General features: G+C 43.3%; 2 protein-coding genes across 2 annotated transcripts in view; both read left to right on the forward strand.

The window, feature by feature from the left end:
* The window catches only part of SEMA4G (semaphorin 4G), a 507048-nt gene that overhangs the window by 203021 nt on the left and 278730 nt on the right, over positions 1–25297 (forward strand). The window lies entirely within an intron of this gene.
* On the forward strand, positions 16–16982 carry TWNK (twinkle mtDNA helicase). The gene is made up of 5 exons (XM_075216254.1): positions 16–1460; positions 11421–11661; positions 15240–15347; positions 15822–15963; positions 16063–16982. Exons 1-5 carry the CDS (start codon positions 167–169, stop codon positions 16291–16293), a joined length of 2016 nt encoding a protein of 671 aa, XP_075072355.1. The 5' UTR covers positions 16–166; the 3' UTR covers positions 16294–16982.

Raw genomic sequence — 25297 nt, forward strand, 5'->3', positions numbered from 1 at the left:
GCAACCACTCTCACGCGGTTGTTTACCTTCCGGGGTGACCGGAAGTTATATCTGGGCGCCAATGTGGGTCATGTCACAGGTGTCATGGCGGCGCCCTGGGTAGACACATGTGTAATGTTATGACAGAGCCGGCCTGACCCTGGGTGCAGCGCGCTGAGCTGCGGACATGTCGCCCTACAGGATGATGCGCTTATTCTACAGGCTGGTTCCTGGGGGACCTCTCCCGGCCAGAGGACACCGGCTCTTCCCGGGTGCCAGGAGACAGGCCAGGCTGGACTATGGCGCCGCCTGTAAGGGGGATCTGGCTCTTGCAGGGTTTTCCCGCAGACATTTCAAGAAGGACCTTTTATCCAGCCTGGACTCTTCTTCTGCCCCAGTGACCGTGACAGAAATCCGGCAGTACCTCCGGACAAACAACATCTCCTTCCACGATGGCTACAGCTGCCTCCATGTCCCCAGCCCCTTCACCCCCAACAAGGACAACAGACTCTTCATTGACAAGACCACTGGGCGCTTTCTGTGCAAGGATACATTGCTAGAGGGCACCTGGGAGGAATTCCAGGACAGCATGGAGCTGCTTATCAAAGAGGGGTGCGCCTTCCTGAGCCCCGATACCATGGCCAGCTACCTGGAGGACAGTGACACTGAGGATGGAGAAAGACAATTGTGTGACCTGGAGGTCAGCAGAATCTGGAACAGAGCTGTTTGGTTTCATGATATGGAGGAGGAGGATGTCCAGCTAATTAAAGCCATGTTCAGCATCTCTAAAATTAACAACAATACACTGAAGAAGTTTGGTGTAAAGTGTTTCCAACCGACCAAAAGCTTAGTGTTTCCATGGTACAGCCAAAGGGATTCTTCCATGAATGGTTTAAAGTTGTTATCGGCTGAGTGCCAGGAGGACACTGTCAACTACGTTGAAACCATTTACCCTAGGCCTTCTCGGTACCAAAATTTATTTGGGCTCATCGTACCGGGCAAGAAGGATACAGAAGTGGTGATCACCAGTAGGGAAGTGGATAGTTTAGCTGTGCACCAAGCAACAGGTGTAACAACGGTGTCGTTGCCACGTGGAATAAGTTGTTTGCCCCCTGTTCTGTTGCCATATCTTGAGCAGTTTAAACGCATCACCCTGTGGCTTGGTGACGACCTTCGTGCCTGGGAAGCTTCCAAATCGTTTTCTCGAAAACTAAACATTAAGAGATGCTCACTTTTACGCCCAGGGGACAAACAACCTAACCCCTTGCAGGCATTAAATCTTGGGCTTAACTTAAATAAAATTCTCAAGGCTTCTCTCCCAGCTAGCCACAAATCTATTATTTCATTTCGTCAGCTGAGGGATGAAGTATTTGGTCAGCTGGAAAATCTAGAACAAGTCGCTGGAGTGAAATGGGCCAGATTCCCTGAATTGAATAAACTACTTAAGGGGCACAGGAAAGGAGAACTGACAATATTTACAGGTAAACGTAATATTTAATCTATTCCTCAGCACAAATATAGTTATCAGATCATTTTTCATGTAACTTGCATAAATAAAATGCAGATACACAGATGTAAAGCATAATATTATACACAGTGGCTGATGCAGAGTTGGAAGTAAGCCCTGCTTGCATAGTGTAAAATCCGCAAATTTGCACTGTGCATGCCCACATAACCAGCTACACGCATATGCAGAATTGCACATATCTACATGTGTGCCTGCTTGCAGCTGGAGAGGAGCTGTCCAATGTGGACTGAGTACAGTAAAGGCGTGTTCATTGTAGGTTCCACCAGGGCAGGGACTGATTCTCTGTACAGTGCTGTGTAATATGTAGGCGCTATATAAAGAGCTGTTTATAAATGGACGGTGAAGTGGGACTGCTGTAGGTAAATAAGAGGTACAGGGCAGGTCTAGGTGTGAGGAGATGGTACTATCTACTAAATTAAGTGATATAATAGAGTAGTGCCTAGGGAAGCCGATATATTTTCCTTAAAATACATATTTTTGTGTTACACTTACAATTTTTAAGGCTAGCCTGATTGTTATACATTACCTCATATAAAGTATAGCTGCAGCACTGGAGAAGCTTTGGAGATTTTTATTCTTTATTTATATGGCGCCACAAGGTTTCTATAGCGCCGTACAAAATAAAATACAGTAAACCATACAGGGTACAACAATACAGAGAAAAACTAGTAAAACCAAAACTATAAGCTCCAAACAAAGCAAGTACAGTGACGTTGGAGATGAAGAAATGGTATTGAGACAGAAGGGAAGAGAGCCCTGCTCATAAGAGCTTACATACTAAAGGGAGGGGAAACACATCAGGCATTAGAGGAGTTGGTGGAGGAGATCAAGCGCAAGAGGAGCGTGAACAGGCAGGTGAGGAGAACAAGGATGGTGAAGATTAGGTGGATGGCTGGTAGGCTTTGAGGAATAGATAGCTTTTGAGTGCCCATTTGAAGTTGCTCAGATTGGGGGACAGACGGATGGAGCGAGGGAGGTCATTCCAGTGGGGGGGGGCAGCACGGGAGAAGTCTTGAATTCTAGCATGTGGTTCACATGAATAGGTCTCTGAAATGGCAGTTGGAGCTCAAATCAGAAAGTCTCAATATGTCCACACTTGCTTGGGATAAAACCTCAAAAGGAAAGGGAAAGAGAAAAGGGGGGGGGGGGTGGCAGTCAGCGGATTTGCAATATGAAAAAAACTATAAACTAAATCGGATGGATAGGATGCAATAATCAAAAATGCAACACGAATGAAAATTATACTAGAATAGTAACAGAGTGGGGGATAATGGGAATGTCCCATAAATGACTGGAAATAGGGAAAGGTAATAATCTAAAATTTAATGGCTGAACAAAATGGCCATACAGACCAGAGATACACAAATAAAAACATAAAAACACATACAAATGCATCAGAAAATAAGACCGTGTTCCGGGTGTAAATGTCAAACATGGACTCACGCTAAATATGATTGTAGATGCGTGAGAATGCAGCCTGGCAAAAGAAGAGCGGGATCGAGTGTCCTCCTTCAGAACGGGCGGGATGATCACAGCGTTCAAGCTCGTCAAAACGGAGATCTGCAGATACACTGCGTTCCACAGTGGAACGCAAACCTCTCCACTTCCGGTCTAAGGGTGCCGGATTGAATCAAAATAGTGTTTCAACGGAGAGTTTCTGCAGTATTCACTCCATAAGACGCACACACTTTTTTCCCCACTTTTTTTTGGGGGAAAAGTGCGTCTTATGGAGCGAAAAATACGGTAATCCTTGAAGCCTCATTGAGACTAGAATGAAGAGGGGCGAGATGGGAGTGAGGAGAAGGTTACAGTAATCGAGACGGGAAATGGGTGGATAATGGTTTTGGTGTATACTGAGAAAGGAAGTGCCGGATGTGGGCAATATTCTGTAGTTGTAAGTGACAGGATTGGGCAAGGGATTAAAAGGGGGGGGGGGGCAAAAGAAAGGGAAGAGTTGAGGGTGATTCCCAGGCAGCGGAGTTGGGGAACAAAAGAGATGGTAGTGTTATTAATGGTGATGGAGAGATCAAGGTGGGGCAGGGCCGGACTGGGACTAAAAATCAGCCCTGGCATTTAAAGCACACAGGCCCACGTGTTGTGGGCTCCATGCACTATATTGTTGCACACTGATGCTGGCGCAGTACAACATGATGTAGTATGAGTGTGTGGGGGGGGGGGGGTATTTATTTCTCCTAATGACCCTCAACATTACATTATTAGCACCCCAATTACATCAATAAACACCATGACAATACATTATTAGTACCCAAATTACAGCAATAAATAACCCCCCACACACACTCATACTACATCAATCATCCCCACATTACAGCAACCGGCATCACCCCCCACATTACAGCATCCAGCATGACCCCCCACATTACAGCGTCCAGCATCACCCCTCACATTACAGTATCCAGCATCACCCCCACATTATAGCAATACCCTCTCCTACTTATTAGCAATACTAAGCACCAAACACACTACAACACTGCCACCAGCACGCCACCCCATACTACAGCAATACCACCAATTATACAGACGCCACTGTAGGAAACAATGTTTTGCTTTTTTCAAATCTCCCACAAAATAGCAACAACGAACAGAGTACTTACACACATATAGGTAACAGGTACCCTTTTCCCTCAATTAAATAGTAATGGCAGAATTTTCATGAATCATTCCACATGAAATAAAACTAACATATATCTAAAAAAAACATAACTATTGAATGATCAGTTGAATCCACACGGCCGCATTAAAAGTATTTCCATCTACAGCAAAATGTCAGAGAAAAATATTTTTGTTTTACTACAGTAATTGGATATGCGTCTTTTCTATTCATTTTAAATAACACAGTATATAAATTAAGGGGGATAGAGGAGGTGGGTGAGAAATAATTGGATGTGATCCATCAGTTTGATTAGATAGGAAACATTTAGATTATTTACCTGGAGGCGTCTACCCCCTTGACTCACAGGCAGGGCTGACAAGAGGAATTTTGGGCCCCGATACAGCAACTTCTTTGGGCTCCCGTCATATTCAACAATGAAAGACTTGCCTTTGGCAGAAGTTCATATGATGCCACACCGTAGTGTGCCCAGTTCATATTATGCCACATTGTAGTGCCCCAAGGTCATATTATGCCACATAGTATTACCCTCAATTCATATTTGGTCATGCAGAAGTGCCCACAAATCATATTATGGCATAGTAGTGCCCCCAAATCATTAGTAAAGCTCAGATAAAAACTCATTCACAAATAAAAATTGCTACAGCATATCAGATACTGAGTGTGAGTCCCAAGAGCAGCTTAATACATCATTTACAATGCAAACAAAAATAGATATATTGACACAATTACAGATAAAATTTATGACAAGCAATGTTTTTTCCTCTTAATTAAAAATCTCTGTACAGATAAATATGCAAAAAACATTACAGCGCAATAATGAGCAATACATAGTGTTAAACATTATTGGATACGCTGTAGTGTCCCCAGTTCAAGAAAGGATGGTTAAAAACATATTGCACACGAGAAAATATATGAACTTACCTGATTATGGCATCCTGTGTTCTGTTCTCCTAGTGGGCGCGCTGGGCGAGGAGGGATCAGCAGCTGTCAGCTCACACAGGCAGTCGGGAGCAGGAATAGAGGGCAGTGGTCGAAGCAGAAATTTAGGAGTGGGGGTATAGAAAATATAAGTGAATGGAGTATGAAGGATTGATTTTTTATTTTTTTTAACACTTGTCCCCTCTGTGCATTTCCATTCTTCATTACTACTTGTGTTTTATGATGGCTGCATCCCTGACATTCCCATTCTTAAGATGTCTCTCCCTTTACACTTTCTTTTACCTATGCCCCTGCACCATCTTCTCCTTTGTCCCTCTCACTTAACCCCCTGCACCACCTTCTCCGCTGGCTCTCACACATCTTCCTGTACCACCTACTCCCCTGGCTCTCTCACACGTCTTCTTGCACCCTCTACCCCCCGGCTCTCTCACTCCTCTTCCTGCACCCCCTACCACCCTGGCTCTCTCACCCCCTTCGGCTCTCTCACCTCCTTTCCCAGCACCCCCTTCGGCTCTCTCACCCCCTCTCCCAGCACCCCCTGGCTCTCACCCCCTTTCCCAGCACCCCCTTCCGCTCTCTCACCCCCTCTCCCAGCACCCCCTTCAGCTCTCTCACCCCCTTTCCCAGCACCCCCTTGGGCTCTCTCACCCCCTCTCCCAGCACCCCCTGGCTCTCACCCCCTTTCCCAGCACCCCCTTCCGCTCTCTCACCCCCTCTCCCAGCACCCCCTTCAGCTCTCTCACCCCCTCTCCCAGCACCCCCTTCAGCTCTCTCACCCCCTTTCCCAGCACCCCCTTCCGCTCTCTCACCCCCTTCGGCTCTCACACCCCCTCTCCCAGCACCCCCTGGCTCTCTCACCCCCTCTCCCAGCACCCCCTTTCCCAGCACCCCCTTCGGCTCTCACCCCCTCTCCCAGCACCCCCTTCGGCTCTCTCACCCCCTCTCCCAGCACCCCCTTCGGCTCTCTCACCCCCTCTCCCAGCACCCCCTTCGGCTCTCTCACCCCCTCTCCCAGCACCCCCTGGCTCTCATCCCCTTTCCCAGCACCCCCTCCGGCTCTCGCACCCCCTAGCTCTCACCCCCTTTCCCAGCACCCCCTGGCTCTCACCCCCTTTCCCAGCACTCCCTGGCTCTCACCCCCTTTCCCAGCACTCCCTGGCTCTCACCACCTGAAAATCGCGGGCACCCCCGCCCGAAAAATCGCGGCACCCCCGCGACCCCCCCCTGAAAATCGCGGGCACCCCCGCCCGAAAATCGCGGCACCCCTTCCCCCCGAAAATCGCGGCACCCCCCCCCCCCCCCCGAAAATCGCGGCACCCCCCGTCTTCAGTAAAAAAAAAAAAACAAATTAAAAAAGACAGCAAACTCACCAGTGTAACTGGCTGCACAGCAAAACGGGGGAGGGAGCTGGGGAGCGCGCAGCAGAGGTGGCTGGTTCCTCCAGCCACCAAGAAGACAGGGGGAGTCGGGCCGGCCCATATAGCCATCGGCCCTTCTGGCATTTGCCAGAAGTGCCAGATGGCCAGTCCGGCCCTGAGGTGGGGTGAAAATTTAGAAGGAGGAAAAACATTGAGTTCAGTTTTAGAAATGTTGATTGTGAGAAAAAGTGAAGACATCCAGGAGGAAAGGGTGGAAAGACAGTCACAAACACGAGAGGGGGGTTCAGGGGAAGAGATGTACAGTTAAATGTCATTGGTGTAAAGATGATACTGGTGACCAAAGGAAAAGATTAGATCACACAGGGAGGTAGTGTACAGTGAGAAAAGAAGAGGGCCGAGAACAGAGCCCCGAGGGACTCCAACAGGGATGGCGGAGGGGGGTGAGGATGAGTCAGGAGTGGAAATAAAGAAGGAGTTGTTGGCAAGGTATGGGTGAATCATGTAAGGACAGTGGCAGAGAGAAAGCAGGGTCTGCAGAAGGAGGTGGTCCACAGTGTCAAAGGCCGCAGTGAGGTCCAAGAGAATGAGCAGCGAGAAGTGACCTCTGGATTTTGCAGAGAGGAGGTCATAAGTAACTTTGGCCAGGGCGGTTTCAGGAGAGAGGAGGGGGCGGAATCCAGATTTTAGTAGGTCGAAGAGGGAGATAACCAAGAGGTGACTGGCGAGGCGGTTGCAGACAATACGCTTGAGTAGTTTGGAGGCAAAGGGGAGATGTGATATGGGGAGGTAGTTAGTGAGAGAGGTGGGGGTCAAGGTTGGGGTTCTTAAGAATGGGGGGAGATAAGTGCGTGTTTGAAGGAAGAGGGGACAGTGCCACTGTAGAGTGACATATTGAAGAGGTGTGTAAGGTGGAAGCAGGCAGTGGGGGGAGAGCGAAGGAGGTGAGAGGGGATGGGATCCATTTGGCAGGTAGATGGGGGAGAGGAAAGAATGAGAGCGGTCTTCATCGCTCAATGTAGGGCAGAAGGTGGGCCGGAGTTGGTTGTTGGAGGAAGGTGGAACCATGAAGGTGGCTTGAGGGTGAGACGAGGAGGAGATATCAAGTCTGATGGTCTCAATTTTAGAGGAGAAAAAGGAGGTGAAGTCAGTGGCAGAGAGGGGGAGCACGGGATGTGGGGGGATTAAATGTAGCAAGGAGGCGGCGGTGATGGATGACCGAGTGTAAATGATGGACTTAAAGAAGGACTGTTTGGCAAGGGCAGGTCGGAACTGTAGGAGGAGAGGATAAAGGAGATGAGAAGGGGATATGGTTATTAGGGAGGATGATAGGCATTTATATAATAGTGAAGATAATAAGTCATATAGCCGCTTTCAGGGCAAGTTGAAGTGCCACCTTGGTTATTGGGCGGCCAGTGATTAATGGGTTACAGTTGTCAAGATGGGAAATAATGAGACCATGAATTTAATGGTTTTCTTATGGAATGGGGAGTGAAGGACAGGTCAGAATCAAATACATCCCCAGGTTTCAGGTAGAAAGTACATGATGGAGGAGACGGCTGAGAGACTGCTGCTGTCTATTCAAAATAGCAGGAGAGTGTTCCAAGTGAGGACGTGCACAGTTGAGGTGATGAACATTATTTTAATCATTGATGAATAAAGATTGGAATATTTAATCATGGTCACACCACCTACCTCAGTGCCCTGACTCTTCTCACTTTTTGTGTTTTGATGATGTAAAATATAAAGTATGTGATGGAAACTAGGATAGCACACTGTCCTTTAGGCCAAAGTAGCTATGAGTTTGTAGGGGTAGGAGACGGCTTACATTATGGAAGGCAGCAGGTAGATGCAGAAAAAAATAATAGTTTTCAGGGAATAGGGAAAAAAGAATGATAGAATATATCCAGGCAGTTTCCCCCCTCTCCCCTCTAAGTCACTGGTAAGAACTGTTCGCAAGCAGGGAGATTGGTGGGGTGTGACTACCTTAGTGTTAATGAAGTTGAAGGTACTGAGCATGTTTAGCATTAGTGGCCAAGGAGGAAATGAGAAGCTATAAAGAAGGTCTGCTTTGCTTAGTTAAGGATGTAAGCGAAGAAACTGAGAATGTGTTTATGATGAATGACTTCCTCTGGTGGGGGTTAGCAGACCTGGAGCATTTTGAATATGTTTTACTTGGATATTTGCTGTGCCAAGGTTGCAGTTGGCAGTACCAGTATCACCAGTGAGTGGAAAGGGCAACTTGATATAAACCATATGTGAATGTTTGGTTATGATGTTCTGTGGCCTGGTTAAGACAAGAGAGAGTACGGACGGGTTTTGATAAACCTGTGGAATTAAGAGCTGTATGAAAATAGTAGTAGATTCCCACACACAGAACGACTTACGTCAGTAGTGACTAGTGGCTGCTCCTGCCTTCATCATATCATGCAGATGAGTCCAGTAATCTCCAATTGTTTGGTTATTTGCTGCGATTCTTTTTGTCCTATGTATGTATTGTACAAATGATCCAATAAAGACCACCTTTTAAAAGTATGTTTGTACTCAGTGATCTGTTTCTGGTGATTGAATACAAGGCACTTGGCTCCCTCACAACATGCCAGTTTTTGGGATACAGTTCCCTGAGCCGAACCTCGTGCTGTAAATGAATCGGACATGATACTTTAGCCGTGGAATCCTTATTTATTAGTAGTGGAACTTTGTACATGAGTGCCAGGTAGTTTTATCTTTTGATTGTGGATTGAATTAAGAGGTTATATACTTTTAAAAATACAAATGATGACTTGAGAGAGGAAACCTGAGTGTTTAGTGAGGTTAGAAATAGAGATAAAGGCAGGTGAGGACGAGATCATGTAAGTGACTGTCTATATGTGTGAGTGAATGAGTCCACTAGGTAAATCTATGTAAGTCTAAATGAGGTTTAAAAGTAGATTTTAAGTAATTAGAGTCAAGTGGGTCGTCAGATGGTAATATTAATATCATTTTTTTGTTTCTCTCTCTTTTTTTTTTTTTTTTTTTTAGTTCTTTTGTATCCTCTCATCTCCCACCTCAACTGCTGTATCCGCCTATCTGGTATTCCCCTTTCCCATCTGTCCCCTCCTAAATGCTGCTGCAAGCTTCACCTTCCTTTCTCACTGCTCCACATCCACTGTACAAATCTGTACACTAGCTCCCTATCTCCTCCAGAATCCAATTCCTATTACCCTCATCTACAATGCCCCCTACACCACCCCTTCATACAGCTCATGTGACAATACTCTCCCTCACGCCCTCTTAGATCTACTTCTGACCTGCATCTCACCTCCTCTCTGATAACCACCTCTTACTCCTGCCTACAAGACTTCTCCTGTGCTGCATTTGGAATTCCCTACCACTCCTGATCAGACCCTCTCCCAGCCTTCAAATAATTACTCTGTCAAAACCTGTATCTTTACTAGATGCTACCCTACTCCCTGGGACACAATCTCCAGTTCTCTGCAGAATTAATGGCGCTATATAAATAGCTGATGATTATTTTAATGCATGACACTTAGCATTTTAGTGTGAAGTTAAGGAATTCGTCATGGATTCTTATCTTTCTAGTGAGGTTTGTAAGCCAATGTGCTAATATCCAAGTTATTTATTGTTAGCCAACCTGATGTACGTTCACAGTAAATGAGCCAGTAAAAGTAGCTTATCTTTTTTATTCCCCTGTAATTATTACCAATGTGGGTCATGCGGATTCTTTTCTTTTATTCATTTTTTTTTAATAACCAGAATCACAGCACGTGCTCCACAATAGGATCAGTCATTGTATATCCATCGCATGAGTATCTGATAATGCTCATTATTAGCACAGCCATGTGTTATGGAGCTGGATTATAATGTCATTTTAATTATGCACAGCGTTAGTATGTGACTGTCATATAATCAGAATGATCATATATATTACAAATTGCACAGAGGCTGACTGTTCATCATTATGTACACCCGATTAGTAAACCTACTGAGTCAGAGGAAGCACTTTGGTCATATTACTGTGAGAGTGGATTGTAAATACTCTGACTCTGGACCTGAGATTGACTTAAAGTTACCTACATTTAGGGGAGGCCGCCATTTCTGGTAGTGCCTTATTTCTTGTGCTGTACAACGTTTTCTAACGCTCACTGAAGCGTTGACATCAGAACTCGCTGTTTATACAGATATTGGGGCAGCACGGTGGCTAAGTGGTTAGCACTTCTGCCTCACAGAACTGGGGTCATGAGTTCCGACAAACTCCACACAGTTAAGGCCGACCATGGTCTTAGCTGTGTGGAGTTTGTATGTTCTCCCTGTGTGTGCACGGGTTTCCTCCGGGTGCTCCGGTTTCCTCCCACACTCCAAAAACATACTGGTAGGTTAATTGGCTGCTAACAAATTGACCCTAGTCTGTCAGTCTGTGTGTGTGTCTGTGTGTGTGTCTGTGTGTGTGTCTGTGTGTGTGTCTGTGTGTGTGTCTGTGTGTGTGTCTGTGTGTGTGTGTGTGTGTGTGTGTGTGTTAGGGAATTTAGACTGTAAGCACCAATGGGGCAGGGACTGATGTGAGTGAGTTCTCTTTACAGCGCTGCGGAATTAATGGCGCCATATAAATAAATGGTAATAATAATATTATTTACAGATGTTTCTTTATGTTATTGTAATACTGGTTACATTGCTATATGTATATATACACATCTTTTTGCATTCACTAACTATGGACAACTCTAGAATTGTAACAATTTTCAGGTTTGAATTTTATAGTAAATTTAATTTTGTTCGCAAGTTGTTACTTTTCTTTTATAATTCAGTAGGATATGAGGGAGCCCAAACCTGATGAAATCCTGCCATCTCGTACAGGGTTAAGTCTCATCACTAGGTGGCGCTGTACAGATGTCATATTTAGCTGTGATGCGCTCAGATGTATATTACTGACCCTGTTATTGTTAACGTTCTGTTTTCTTTCAAGGCCCAACTGGTAGTGGAAAAACAACATTCATCAGTGAATATGCCCTGGACTTGTGCATGCAAGGGATCAACACCATGTGGGGGAGTTTTGAGCTCAACAACGTGCGCTTGGCAAAAATCATGCTGACCCAGTTCTCTCTGCAGCGCTTGGAGGAGCAGCTGGACAAGTACGACGAGTGGGCGGATAGATTCGAAGAGCTGCCTCTGTATTTCATGACCTTCCACGGACAGCAAAATATAAAGTAAGACACCAGAACTGTGAGTTTAAGCGTGGATGGTGGCTGGTTTCTCTTGGAGCCATACTATGAAACCACTTCTAGCTATGTTGTATGCTGCTGCTCCAGTTACACAAATAGGATTGTGTTTTGCTGCTTTAGTAGCATATTGCAAACTCACATTAGAAATCGTACCCGTTGTCCACGCACAGTGGTTGCAGCGTGAGCTTTGCTCCGCCCCCATGAAAATGCAGCTTATCAGTTCGCTAGGAGCTTGTGACATCACTGAGGCAAGAGGAAGCCTTGCTGTGTGGCCCCCTATGTCTCAGTGGTGTCGCTAGCTCCCAGTGAATAGATAGTCTGCATTCTTATAAGTATTTATTCCACATGTCTGCCTCCGTAAAGTGAAGGGCACATGTTAATTTTTCTGCAGGATTGAGGTACCTGTGTGGTGATCTTGCATTCTTATCAAAAGCTTGTTCAAATTAAAACCAAAAAACGGGGATTGAATTTCCTCTATCTGACTTTCATACCGGCTCATTTCTATAGAGAGAGGTTCGCTTTTCTTAAGAAATAACACTGTATTTAGCCTTGTTCCACTCCTAGTAAGCTCTGTTATTCAATCAAAATGGCATTGTGACATGTCATTTATAGTCTCCACAAATATGGATCCCTTCTCTTGTTATGCATATTTGTCCGGCAATTGGCACAACTTTGCATTGACAAGCAGTACATTTGTTGACTGCTACCCTCATTACTGTGGATTTCAAAATAATTAGAAAGGGGACCTTCTACGAAATGCCAAGGCAATGTTAGGCTGGATAATAGACAAGCCTGCAGAAGAAGCTGGACTGCTGCAGTTTCATTGTAAGTGATAAGTATTCATTGATGACTGTAGCTTGAAAAAAATGTGTTTTAGAGAGTTTAAGTGAAGACTCTTAAAAAGGTAACATTAAAGGACCCCTGACCCTAATATTTAAATCTAGAGCTATGTGTGGAAGGAAATATACAGTGTATATAGTTACCCTGATATTCCGCTGCAGCCCCGATAAAATGTTAAAGTATTCTATCCCCTCCACAGGCAGCTGAGACCACTTTGCCACATTTTTGGGTCAGATACAGATCAAAAACCTCAAACTGCAGTAAAATCAGTTAAAATGCAGTGACATGACTAGCTCTGTCCCTTTTGTATGAACCCATTAATCAACACAGTGTTTCTACAGAGCAAGGCTACAAGCCTGCCATTCACACTCTGACTGCTCAATTAGAGAAGTAGCCCCCTACTATTATGGCATGCTGCTGCAAAGTGGTAAAATAGCTTTGGTGGACATATAAACACCTCCGTTATTTCATATATATTTTTCAGTCACATAATACACACTTTCTACTGGGAAATATATATAAAATCTCCCAGTAGAGACAACTCTATATTGTGTAGATACATATAGTGTGTAGAACCTCACTACCTACAACTGCGTATTTCAGTTCTACTATAATGGAAGTGTAGTTTCATGACTTTTAAAATCATATTTCAGGATATGAATAATGGTTGTCATGCCCAGTTCTAATATTTTACAGGTACAATGAAGTAGAATAGTCCTGTATACTTTTATTATGCTTCCTGCTTAATAAGTCATCCCCTGCTTAATAAAAGCTGTTTACATACTGTAACATTTTACATGTATTTTTATATAAATGTCCTGGTATTTTAAAATTGTTAATATTGCTTACGATGTATATTAGGTGTAGCTCATTTTATAATGTTAATGACTCACAAGGAGAACCAGGTATACCGGTGACATACTGACGAGTTTTACTGAATCATTTTATTGAACTATTTGGTCAGGTTTATGGGATTCAGCTGCCATACATCTAACATGGTAAAACTGTGACTCCATCCCTGGGTCAAACTTACATCACTGGGGTCTGTATGGGGTCATATGTCCATCATCCAGCCACCCCTCATCACCAACCCACTAATGAAAAAAAGACCCAGGTCCCTCACTTTTAATTTTTTCCCATTTACAGCCGAATCAATTAAAAAAAATCCATCCTTCAGGAATGCCCCACATTTGGCCCTGCTAGTTACTACAAACCTTAAGCTGGGTACACACTACAGAAATTTCGACCAACTTTTTATGCCGAGCGATTTTACATGCGATCGATGTTCCGATCGCTCGGTCCATGGACTGCATACACACTAGCCTTGTTTAGGACGATAAAGGGAAGAGCGGACGTCCCTTTAGCGATTTTTTTACAGCCGTGTTGTCCTGAGCAATGACTGTAATTTCGTAGGATCAGTCGGAAGTTTATACACGCTACACAGCGGACACGAGATTGGAAGGAAAATATTAAACGGTACGACCAACCAAATGAGGCGACAATCGTCCATTTGGGCAGACTTTCGACCATCGTGTCACTGCACACACTGACCCGACTTTTGAACGAGAGGTCGTATGTCGGCTGTTTGAGCCGATTATTGGATGAAAACAGTGTAGTGTGTACCCAGCTTTACACACACAGGCTGAGGCTGGGTACACACTACAGAGAATTGTGATATCTTTAACGATTTTACCAACGAGTTAAAAAACAAAAATGTCCTGATCAGAATGCAGATCCATGTGCACACACCTACACAATTTACCTTCAGATCTGTGCTCTTCATCTGTCATAACCATTTGCTGAAAAGATGGTGACTCTGCACACGCCATAGAGATCTATGGACACTGCCGGTCGTGAGTACATACACACTGCAGGATTGGAACGAGATCGTTGGACGAGACTTGTTACGATGTTCATTGGAGCGAAAATCGTTCATCACTGCAGCGTACACACTAAATCCAAACGGTCATTTATCATTTGATTGGCCTGATAATCGACTGAACACACTGTAGTGTGTACTCAACCTTAGTGTCCTCTTACATTAGCCACTTGTAATCTGTTGTATCTGCTAAAAGAAAAAAAATTGCTTTCTTTATATTTTTACTGTAGGGGCATCTAAGTTCCCCTTTGTCTCTTATCTTATTTTATGACCCACCAGTGTAGATTTCAGTGTAGACTGAGCAGCTTTGAACTCAGTGAATATCAAATAGATTCTATTACAGAATATAGATGGTGTCATTGTGCACTTGGTCACTTATTACATTAGAACTGTCGTTGACTTAACTGACATTTCACAAATCTCCATAACAGGGGCTGATACTGGCAGAGAACAAACTATACCTGCCCTACCCTGCACAATACATCTCTTCCTAATGAAATCATGTTCCTTGGATTATCCCTCCCCCAGTTAATGTAACATTCCCCCACCCCAGGTTCCGACAATGTAACAGTAAAGCTCTTTCTTTGCTGTTAAAAGGGGAACAAGGTTATACAGAGTGAGACATTAGAGATCTGCCTCTCAGTCATTACTAATGTTAGTCACAGGCCCACTGTGGTTTATAGTGAGCCCCACTTAGCTTACTTTCTAGTATTCTTCTCATAAACATTATGTAATGTAGTTCAGATCTGGCTCCGTTATCCTGGCTGCATCTGGCTTCCTGTGTATAACCAATGCTAACTGCTTTTATTTACTGCTTGTTTCCCCCTTTCCCTCCCCACCACAGGTCTGTGCTGGATACCATGCAGCATGCCGCGTACATGTACGACATTAACCACGTGATCATTGATAATCTGCAGTTCATGATGGGCCAGGAACATTTGTTTACAGATAAGTAAGAGAAGTTTCATTGTCACGTTGTTCACGTACAAGTCTGGCTTACAGTATGTGTAGTATTTAGATGAATTATCACCCCATTAATCATTCAAACTGACAGTCATGTACGTGAAGCTAGGTTTGTTGTGGTAGGAAAAGATCTTTTTTTATGACCAGTTCATATGTATTATTACTAATCCGGTGGAAGATCTTTTGGAATTGAAAACATTCTTTTCACCTGAATACAGCTGTAAACATCCAGCATCGTATTCCATTCCAAAATGCACTTTAGCAAATCAAAAGGTCCATGGTGTTGTGTTTCCTGCCTGTTTCTCATTATGAATAATAACATTGCTGTATGTTACTCTACTTGTACATTACACAGTTGCACTTTCCATAAACAACGTGTTACGGATGTATTCTACAGAGCAGAAGTGTAAGAATGCTTCTCTAATCATTCACTCCCACTGACTTAAGAACTTGTTGCTTTCAGGTTTGCCGTACAGGACTATATCATTGGGGCTTTCAGGAAATTTGCCACAGATAGCGGCTGTCACGTGACTCTGGTTATTCATCCGCGGAAAGAAGATGATGACAAGGAGTTGCAGACATCTTCTATTTTTGGCTCTGCAAAAGTAGGTTTATTATCTATCCAATACCTTGCTAGTAGTCAAACTAGTTTTGTTTTATTTTACAAGCCAATTTACAAGGCATTTCTTTTCTCTTGACACCAGGCCAGCCAGGAGGCTGATAATGTCCTCATCCTTCAGGACAGGAAGCTGGCCAGCGGCCCGGGCAAGAGACATCTACAATTGGCTAAGAACAGATTTGACGGAGATGTGGGGGTTTTCTCCCTGGAATTCAACAAGTCTACTCTGACTTTTTCTTCTTCCAAGAGCAAGGCCAAAGTGAAGAGACTCAGCAAAGAGAATGAGGGGACAGAGGAGACTCCTTCCAAAAAATAAAACTTGAGAAATCATTTTGTTTTGCTGCTAATTTCACTCGTTCTATTTGTACTTGAGTGACGACGTCTTTACACACACGTCCAGGCACGGGGAAACTCTCCTCTCAGAATGGTTCAGACGACTGACCTGTTGTATTACACGGCGTACGTTCTCCCAGGCTGCCTAGCGTTCTCCGAGGATTGTGAAGTTTTATATCTCAAACAATTGTGGACCTGTCAATTCTGAGTTAACACATTCATCCATTTGTGCCTTAGAAGGCCATGTGTTATACTCCTTTACTTTTTATATGTTGTTTAGGAAGAGCCAGCGTGGGTTAATATTAGGAAAGTGTGACTGCAACATTTCTGGGATCACTTTTATCTCAACAAAATCTAAAACACCTTTGTCTGGATTTGTCTTAATGGTTTTGTAACATTTCAATAGGTTTTTGGGCAAACTGGGCAGTGCCCTGTGCCAGGTGAACGCTACAGAGTGAACACTTCAATCTACGACTACACTACTGATAATGATTGTCTGGGATGTGTTGTTCTGCCTTTTTGGCCGTTTGATGTCCCTGATTTGAGTTGGACTTTATCGTTGACTATACTATGTATTTTTTGTAATATTTTATCTTCCCAGTTTTGGAAGATTGTTGCTAATAAGATAGCACTTATATAAACTTGGTATTAAAATGCAAGTTGAGATTTTTATCCGTGTGTTTGAGTAGACGGTTACCTGAGTTCCTGATTGTTACATGTACACATATACACATACACAATATACAGACAAAGCCGTGTGTAGTAACAGCTGTTTGAACCATAGTATCATGTAACCCATTTGTTAGTATACAAATAATTCACATACAGTAGCAACTCATATTTGCAAATAAGAAGCTTCAAAGCACAGACCTTGGCTAAACATTCCTCTGAATATAGCCCTATGTGTTCCCATAGATGGGCCTCTCCACCAGCCTGTCTTTGATCCTGCTCCTCCAGCAGAGACCATTTGACTTATGGAGCCGTCAGCTGGTTATCATAGGTCTTCCATGTTGTTCTTTGCTCCATGTACATTTTGCATCATGTAATATCACATTCATATAGAGGTATAATGGAGGCTAATGTAGGTTTAGGGCTTTAAAATCGCCTTGGGTATGGTAGTAGACGAGCGTTAACTGTAGGACAGACATTTTAAAATATATTGTAGAGACTGCGTCACTGTGTAGTATGTCAAGTGAATGCATTGAAATGTCTCTTAAGTACAGAGTGGTTCATAAGTGTGGAAACACCCTTTTAAAATGGAAATTAATAAGGAAATATTAATCCAGTGTCTACACATATGATCTGGGTGTGGTGGAAAACATTTAGGGTATGTGGCCAGTATGGCAGCCGTATTGAATGCAACTCTAATTTTTATAAAATTGTAAAAGGATGTTTCCACACTTATGGACCACCCTGTATAATGGAATAACACCTTTGTTCCCGATCCTGTAAATCCCTTTGAAGGAATTATGGACACACATGGGCCGATCCTGTTTTGATCCATTACAACCTATTGTTTCAGTCAAAAGATACACACACACACACACACACACACACACACACACACACACACTCATACACACACAGGCCAATACAGCTGATTGTACAACCGCATTTCTCATCAGGACTGATATTATTATTATTATTATTATCGTTTATTTGTAAGGCGCCACATGGTTTCCGCAGCGCCGTACACAGTACAAACAGTAGACCATACAGGGCAAAACAGTAGAGAACATTAAACATAAAATACCAATACTTCGTAAACTCCGGGCAGGCAAATACAGTAGAGACGGAGTGGAAGAACAGGTATGGAGACAGGAGGAAAGAGGGCCCTGCTCATACGAGCTTACATCCTAAGGGAGGGTGGACAGAATCAGGCACAGAAGAGAGCCAGTGAGGCAAAGGGGGGAACCGAAGAGATGAGAGGTTAAGTGGATGGTTGGTAGGCCTTAAGAAACAGGTGAGTTTTAAGTGCCCGTTTGAAGGAGCACAGGTTGGGTGAGAGACGGATGGAGCGAGGGAGGTCGTTCCAGTGAAGGGGGGCAGCGCGGGAGAAGTCTTGGATTCTAGAGTGGGAAGAGGTGATCAGAGTGGAGGAGAGGCGGCGATCATTGGCTGAGCGCAGGGAGCGGGCAGGAGTGTGAATGGAGAGGAGGTTAGAGATAATGATCACTTTTGGACCACCTCTAATTTTAGCAATAAAGCAATCTTTATCAACACACTGCCACATCCTAAATAGCCTTTTATATTTTGTAAATCCTGGAATTGTTTAATCTGACCAAGTGAAAGTAATCCCTCAATGTGCTTCAGGTACATGGGCCCATCATTGACTACTGCGGGTGAGCGGTATTGCTTATTAATACAATTGTGATTTACTGTCCACTACCTACATTATTTGCTATGCCCTCTATCTTAAATTTATAGTTGCATATTATCCTACACTAAGGGGTAAATTTATCAAGCTGCAGGTTTGAAAAAGTGTAGATGTTGCCTATAGCAACCAATCAGATTCTAGTTATTTATTTAGTACATTTTACCTAATGACAGCTAGAATCTGACTGGTTGCTATAGGCAACATCTCCACTTTTTCAAACCCGCAGCTTGATAAATTTACCCCTAAGTCTTGAAAGACCTAGTCTGCCATCTTGTTATCCTTTAATAACAAACCTTTAACCTGTGAGAAGGGTGTAGTTGGCCAGGACCCAACTCTGCCTTTGAAGGACATTGCTACATTTTCCAAATTCCTTTCCCCTAATAAAAAGAAGAAAAACTAAACAAAATGTCTTCTCAAATGTTTTTTTTTTCATAGAGGTATTTTTGGATTTAAAGCATATAGGTAGGTACTGTATGTTGCTACAAGACTGTTCTGTAACACTGGTATTGTCATGTTTGTCTGAAATTGTAACTTTCTTCAATTGTTAAAAAAAAATACTTAAAAGCATTGACGTAATTAAAAAATCACGCTCATTCTCAAGAGCTCTGATGGTGATGAGGTATCTGGCTACAGTGGATGTAGAGATCAGTCCTATGGATAGTGATATCTGGAAGCACAAGTTAATCTTTAGTAAACCTTTTATCTTTCAACAATAGTCAAATAAGCAACTGTATTGTAGGACCTAGGAACAACATTTATATGGCTGCCCTTAGTGGGTGATTATTTCACAGGATATTCAGAACATGGACGGGGCTATTGCTGGAACAGAATCCCACCTACATCCCGAATGTTTTATTGGTTTGGGCTTAATCAGTGCTTTACATGCTGAGCAGGAATCTTCCATGCTGAGATGGGATTCAGTCTCAACATTGGCACTATTCAGTCGGACCCCTCATGTCGTTGTCTTCTCTGTCGAGGTAGTCAGTACCGTGAAACTATCTATCACCGGGCACTTGTTATGCTGAATACAAACCATGAGGCTAAAAGTGAATTGTTCTGATTTCACTGTATTCTATACCTGTGTATAAATCCAATAATCCATTAATGATTTAGTACATTTATGTCAAATAGCAGCCTTACTTGCTATGTGAAGTCCTAACAGCATTCTTTGCCCTGTCCTCTCCATCAGCTCCACTCTCACAGGTCAGTGAGCAGTGTTCTCTATTAAGAATAAAGTTAATAACAGTTACCCATGTCCCTTACATGTAAAGTACATATGTGAACTGCAAATGGGGAAATGTGTTTGCATTTGCCATTTTCATAGATATGAGGCAGGATTGAGGTAGGAACCTACCTGATAAACCATTCAGTATTTTCAGATATTCATCAGAGACTTAGGGGCATATTCAATTGTTGGCGAAAACGGCAAAAATCTCGCGGCGCGCACACTATAGTGCGCGTAAATACCGTTATTACGGTAGTTTTCTCGCTGGATTTCAGCTTACAATTACCATAATAACGGTAATAGTTTTAACGCCACGGGAATTCAAAACAATTGAATATGCCCCTTACTATTTCTTAGCATGCAGAATTTCTCTATAAGTTCCCCATCTAACATAACATTTCAATGTCAGGTAGAGTCACTCTCCCATCAAAATACATTGTTTCTAAGATTGCACATTTTAACTCCCCTATAAATAGTGTGTTTGGTAAGGTCCATTATTGTCAGATGCATAATGTTAATAGGAGGTAAGCGTTCGCTGCGATCATCAAAATTACAAAATAATATCGCAGCCTGCTTCTTGCGTTGTCAGATTTGGAATATATTGTTTATAAACATAAGTACATTGTCCCACAGTTTCCTGATCTTACCACACCTCAGAAAAAAGTTATAAAAATCGGCATCCGTAGATTTACATGTCAAAGAGTCAGGGCCAGCATCTACCATATGGTTCCTGTGCCTGGAAGATGTATGCTGTTGATTAGTATCAGAAAAGTCTCCTGTAAATAGGAGAAGGAAAATAAAGATTTCATTGTTTGTTCAAAATATTACAGAGGGGTCTGTGATCTCTGTATCAGATTCTGAATTTATTGGTTAACAAAGTGGGGCAGCACGGTGGCTCAGTGGTTAGCACTTCTGCCTCACAGCACTAGGGTCATGAGTTCAATTCCCAACCATGGCCTTATCTGTGAGGAGTTTGTATGTTCTCTCCGTGTTTGTGTGGGATTCCTCCGGGTGCTCCGGTTTCCACCCACACTCCAAAAAACATACTGGTAGGTTAATTGGCATTAAGTCCTTCAATTTCTGTTATGCTTCTGTCCGTTCCCTCTGTACATATAAGAATAATATTGTGATATTTTATTGTGGTATCCCACAAACTTAATAATCTCCCCTCTAAGCACTGCTGTAGCAGCCTGCCATAACAAAACCGTGTAGTCTTGGGGGTCCATGTATTAACCTGCGGTACTGGTACTGTACAAATGACTGTTTTCTGCAAATGTACCCCTTGGTGCTTTGGATTATTTTGAACATACAAATGACATGCATTTTCTGCCATGTTTTCTAAATTTCATTACAGCAGATAAGTAACTTGGAAATCTCCATTGTCTAAGAGGCAGATTGAAATTATCGCAAAGTGCCGCCACATATCACCAAATATATGTCCGGTTGCGCACATTGCTGCCTATTATAGTAAGGAATCTCTGCTAAGTTTTCTGAGCACCCCTATGGCGAATGAGGAAAAATGGGCCAGGATTCCTTGCCGGATATCGCTTCTGTCCCTATGCGGACTGTTCTGGGGAGACATCATGCTGAATGATCTGTTAACCTTTAACTGTACCTTCTATTTCAAAATGTGCAGTCTGAGTTAATCATCTTGGTTGCCAGATAGTATGAAGTAAGGAAGTAGTCTGTTCTTGCAAGTGTATTATGTACTGTAGACATACAAGAATACTCTAAGCCTGTAGGGTTCATTGGCTCCATACATTTACAGGATGTAACTGCTTTACAAATTGGATTAATACTGACCAGGGCTGCCATTTATTTTTAGGGGGTGGGGGTTTCTATGCAATTTAGGAGACCCCTCCTACAACCAAAATGGTCATTTATATTGTTGGAGTTTGGCCGCAATGTTCTGGAAGAAGGATTTATCATAAGTATTAGGAGCAGATATGTTGCATAATACATATGTCTATCCATTAACAGCGGTAACTAGGTTGATTTATCTGCCTGCAGAGTCTGTTATGCTAGAATAAGCAGTAACATGGAAGCTTTTTTCCCTCAATATAGACGCTCCTTTTAGATTTTGAATTTAAAGAAGCAACAACCACTTGTTTCTGCATGATTTGTTTATCATGCTCTCTATCAGTCGTGTGTTTACTGCAAAAATGAGATCTGACTTATTAATGTAAGCAATAATATTTTTTCTTTTGATAGGGGTATATATCTGTTATGATTCCTAGTGAATTTAGGACACGGCAATAGCAGTAGAAAAACCAAGGGCTAGATTTACTATCAGGCGTGTTTGTAAACCCGCCGACTTTCGGCGGGTTTGGCGGCGGTTTAGCCATCGCCGGATTTACTAAGGCTAAACCCGCCGTCCAAACGGCCAGAAATGATGTTTTCAAACCCGCCTCTGTATAAAGCGCCATGACGGTTTCAACAATGTTCAACATACCAACAGCCGGATTTACTATTAGGGGGTTTATAAAGCCGCCGGAAAACCGCCATTCAATAGACCAAAATGAAAGCGCTGCTTGTGAGCAGCGAGATTGATCAAACAGTGTGCTGTTTCAGGTATTTGGTCAATCAGAACATAAGAGAAAGCACCTTTGATATTTTAATCATTTGGAAAATCATTATTTATTGCTAAAGGGACAAAATAAATGTAATAATAATTTATGAAATAATTTTTTTTTATATTTTTTTTTTTAAAGGGACACTGTTATAGCATTATATTTTGTAGAAAATGTGAATATATAATATTAATAACTGATTGTTAATGGTGGATATAATTATTTATGTTGCACAATTTGTCATGACATATTGTCCAAATAATGTAATAATTAAATAATTTTATCCCCTTTATATAATGAAAATTTTTTATTCCCTCATAAGATAATATTTTATTCATTTTGCCCCTTAATCAATAAATAATGATTGCCAACATAATTTAAATGTCAATGGTACTTTCTCTAATGTTCTGAATGGCAAAATAGTTCAAACAGCATATTTAAGCTATCAAGCCATTCTGAAGCAGGTATTAAAACTGTCCTGTCCTGTCTTTTGGCTGGCGGTTTTGTGGCGGTTTAGCTTTTTCAATCCGCCACACATCGCCAGTCATTTTAAATTGAAGCCTCAAGTCGCCCTATAGTAAATGCGGCGGTTTGAACCACTAAACCGCCGGCGATGAGTGGCGGTTTCAAACCGCCACCAAACACGATTCTTAGTAAATCTAGCCCCAAGTGTCTTTATTTAGACAAAATATATAAAGAAGGATTGAGTTTGTAGAATATGCAGATTTCAGGTAGCAGAATAAACAGGTATACTCCAATACACAATAATGAACAGGTGTGATGAATGGCAGGAATAGTCCGCAGAAGCAACAGGTTGAAGCAATGAAAAATACAGTTTAAATGCAGGGACAAGTATAATGAGTTACCCAATTGCCAGGAGGGACGAGGCTTCTGACTAAGGAGGCAGGGGTCAGGATTCCAGATTGCCAGAGGCACAAGGCAGTCCAGGGAAGCAGACAGACTAGCTGAGTTAAGTGACCAGGCAGAGGTCAGGGCAACAAGAGTTCAAGCAGAATCCAGTAGCCAGGCAGAGGTCAGGGTCACAAGCAAACAAGCCTAATCCAGTAATCAGGCAAAGGGTCACAACAGGAGATCAGACAGCAGCAAATCAAAACGAACATGAAATAAATAAAAGACAAGCAGCAGCCAGGTATAAACGATGCACCGCACAGAGCACAGATTGAGGCAGTGTATTTGAAGCTGTGAGACAGGTGCAGTTCTAATCCGATAAAGAGATTAGCTACAGGCATGGTTAAAGTTCAGAGGCAGAACAGCAGCACCTCTGGTGGATTTGAGATACTGCTGCCACATACAAAGTATAGGCAGAGTCTTACATTCCATGAGTTATAAATTTACTACAAAGTGAAGGGTGCCTAGGGATGAAGGCAATACCAACTGTAATTCTGTTCCCGACGCACCAGGTACTTACCCGATCATGAGGGATGACTGTGGGACAAACCATACACTCCTCACCAGGAACCGCGTGGTCCAACCTCAGTGTTCAGCACTTCAGCCTAGGGAAGAATTCAGACCGGTTGCTGAAAGGTAGGGATAACCAATGGAAGGGGAGTTTACGACATGGAGCAAAGACACTTCACTCTACCCCGATTGCCGACATCTTGTTTTGTTCTGGGCCTAGGTGTGGGACTACGGATATTCGGAACAGGGAAGAATGCCACCCCGAATACCATACCCATCGTTGTACGGGTGAAGGCCCCACCAAGAGTGGGACACAATCAGAAAATGGTACTCACCAGGGAATAGTCACTGCCTCCTCTCTATGTTCATCTGCAACCCTCCAAACCGGTGCCTAGGAAACGTGAGACACGACACAGCCCAACCACAGAGCTGTCTACCCGCTCACACTAGCACTTTCTACAGCAACAACAAAGCAATGCCCTGATACTAACAACAAAGTACGTGATCAGAGGCTGCGTCACTTTACTGCTACTACAACTAGGTGTGGTGCCCTCGCTCGAAACCCCACAGTCACCAATGCAAAGAAAATGCAGACGGATACGGATACCAAAAGCCTACCTTTAATGGGGCCTGACTTCTGGATAAAAATTAGAAAAAGAAAACACCCATAATACTGTCCAGTGCTATGCTATAAAGTACATACAGTGACCACCACACAAATGGCCACTAGCTTTTCACCAGGAGAAACAGCTCGAGCACGTCTCACTACGAGATATACCCCCTAAGAACTACGGACTCCCCTTACTGGGACCCCAGGGTAGTCCTGCTGCCACAGACTGATCAGGAATGACTTGCCCCCTCAGGCTTATTGACTGAACCTAATTTTCACCTCGGGCCTAGAGCTTAAACCTAATTTTGCCAACAGGCCTTGACCCTGGCTAAAGTTACCCTACAGGCCTAAAGCATGAAATTATTTTTTGTGGCCAAAAGAAATCCTATCTACTTCCCTAAATTGCAAGGGCCCTGCGCCCACTATTGTCCATTGGCCTACTGTTCAGAAGGTGCCACAGGCCTTGTGCCCAACCTACTTAGCAGGAGCTATACTTACCTGCTCCGCGCAGGATACCAGCCTTTCTGCTGGGGCCTCTTCCAGATCCTCCAGACGGTGGCGCCTCTTCTCCTGTTTGGTGCTTTTTCTCTTCTGGCAGGTGCACTCTTAGCCTAGACAAGAGCTCCCCTACAGCCGCTGTCTTCTTTTTGAGTTAACCCGGCTGTCTTCTCCACTTGCCTCTTACTATATGTCATCCGCTCTCTTTGGCTACACCGCTCTATTAAAAACGGCGCCGAATGGCCGGAGGTGAGTCCTGACTGGCTCACCTGTCTGGCTGCTGATTGG

The sequence above is a fragment of the Mixophyes fleayi genome, chromosome 6 (genome assembly GCF_038048845.1).
Source record: "Mixophyes fleayi isolate aMixFle1 chromosome 6, aMixFle1.hap1, whole genome shotgun sequence".
NCBI classification, from domain to species: domain Eukaryota; kingdom Metazoa; phylum Chordata; class Amphibia; order Anura; family Limnodynastidae; genus Mixophyes; species Mixophyes fleayi.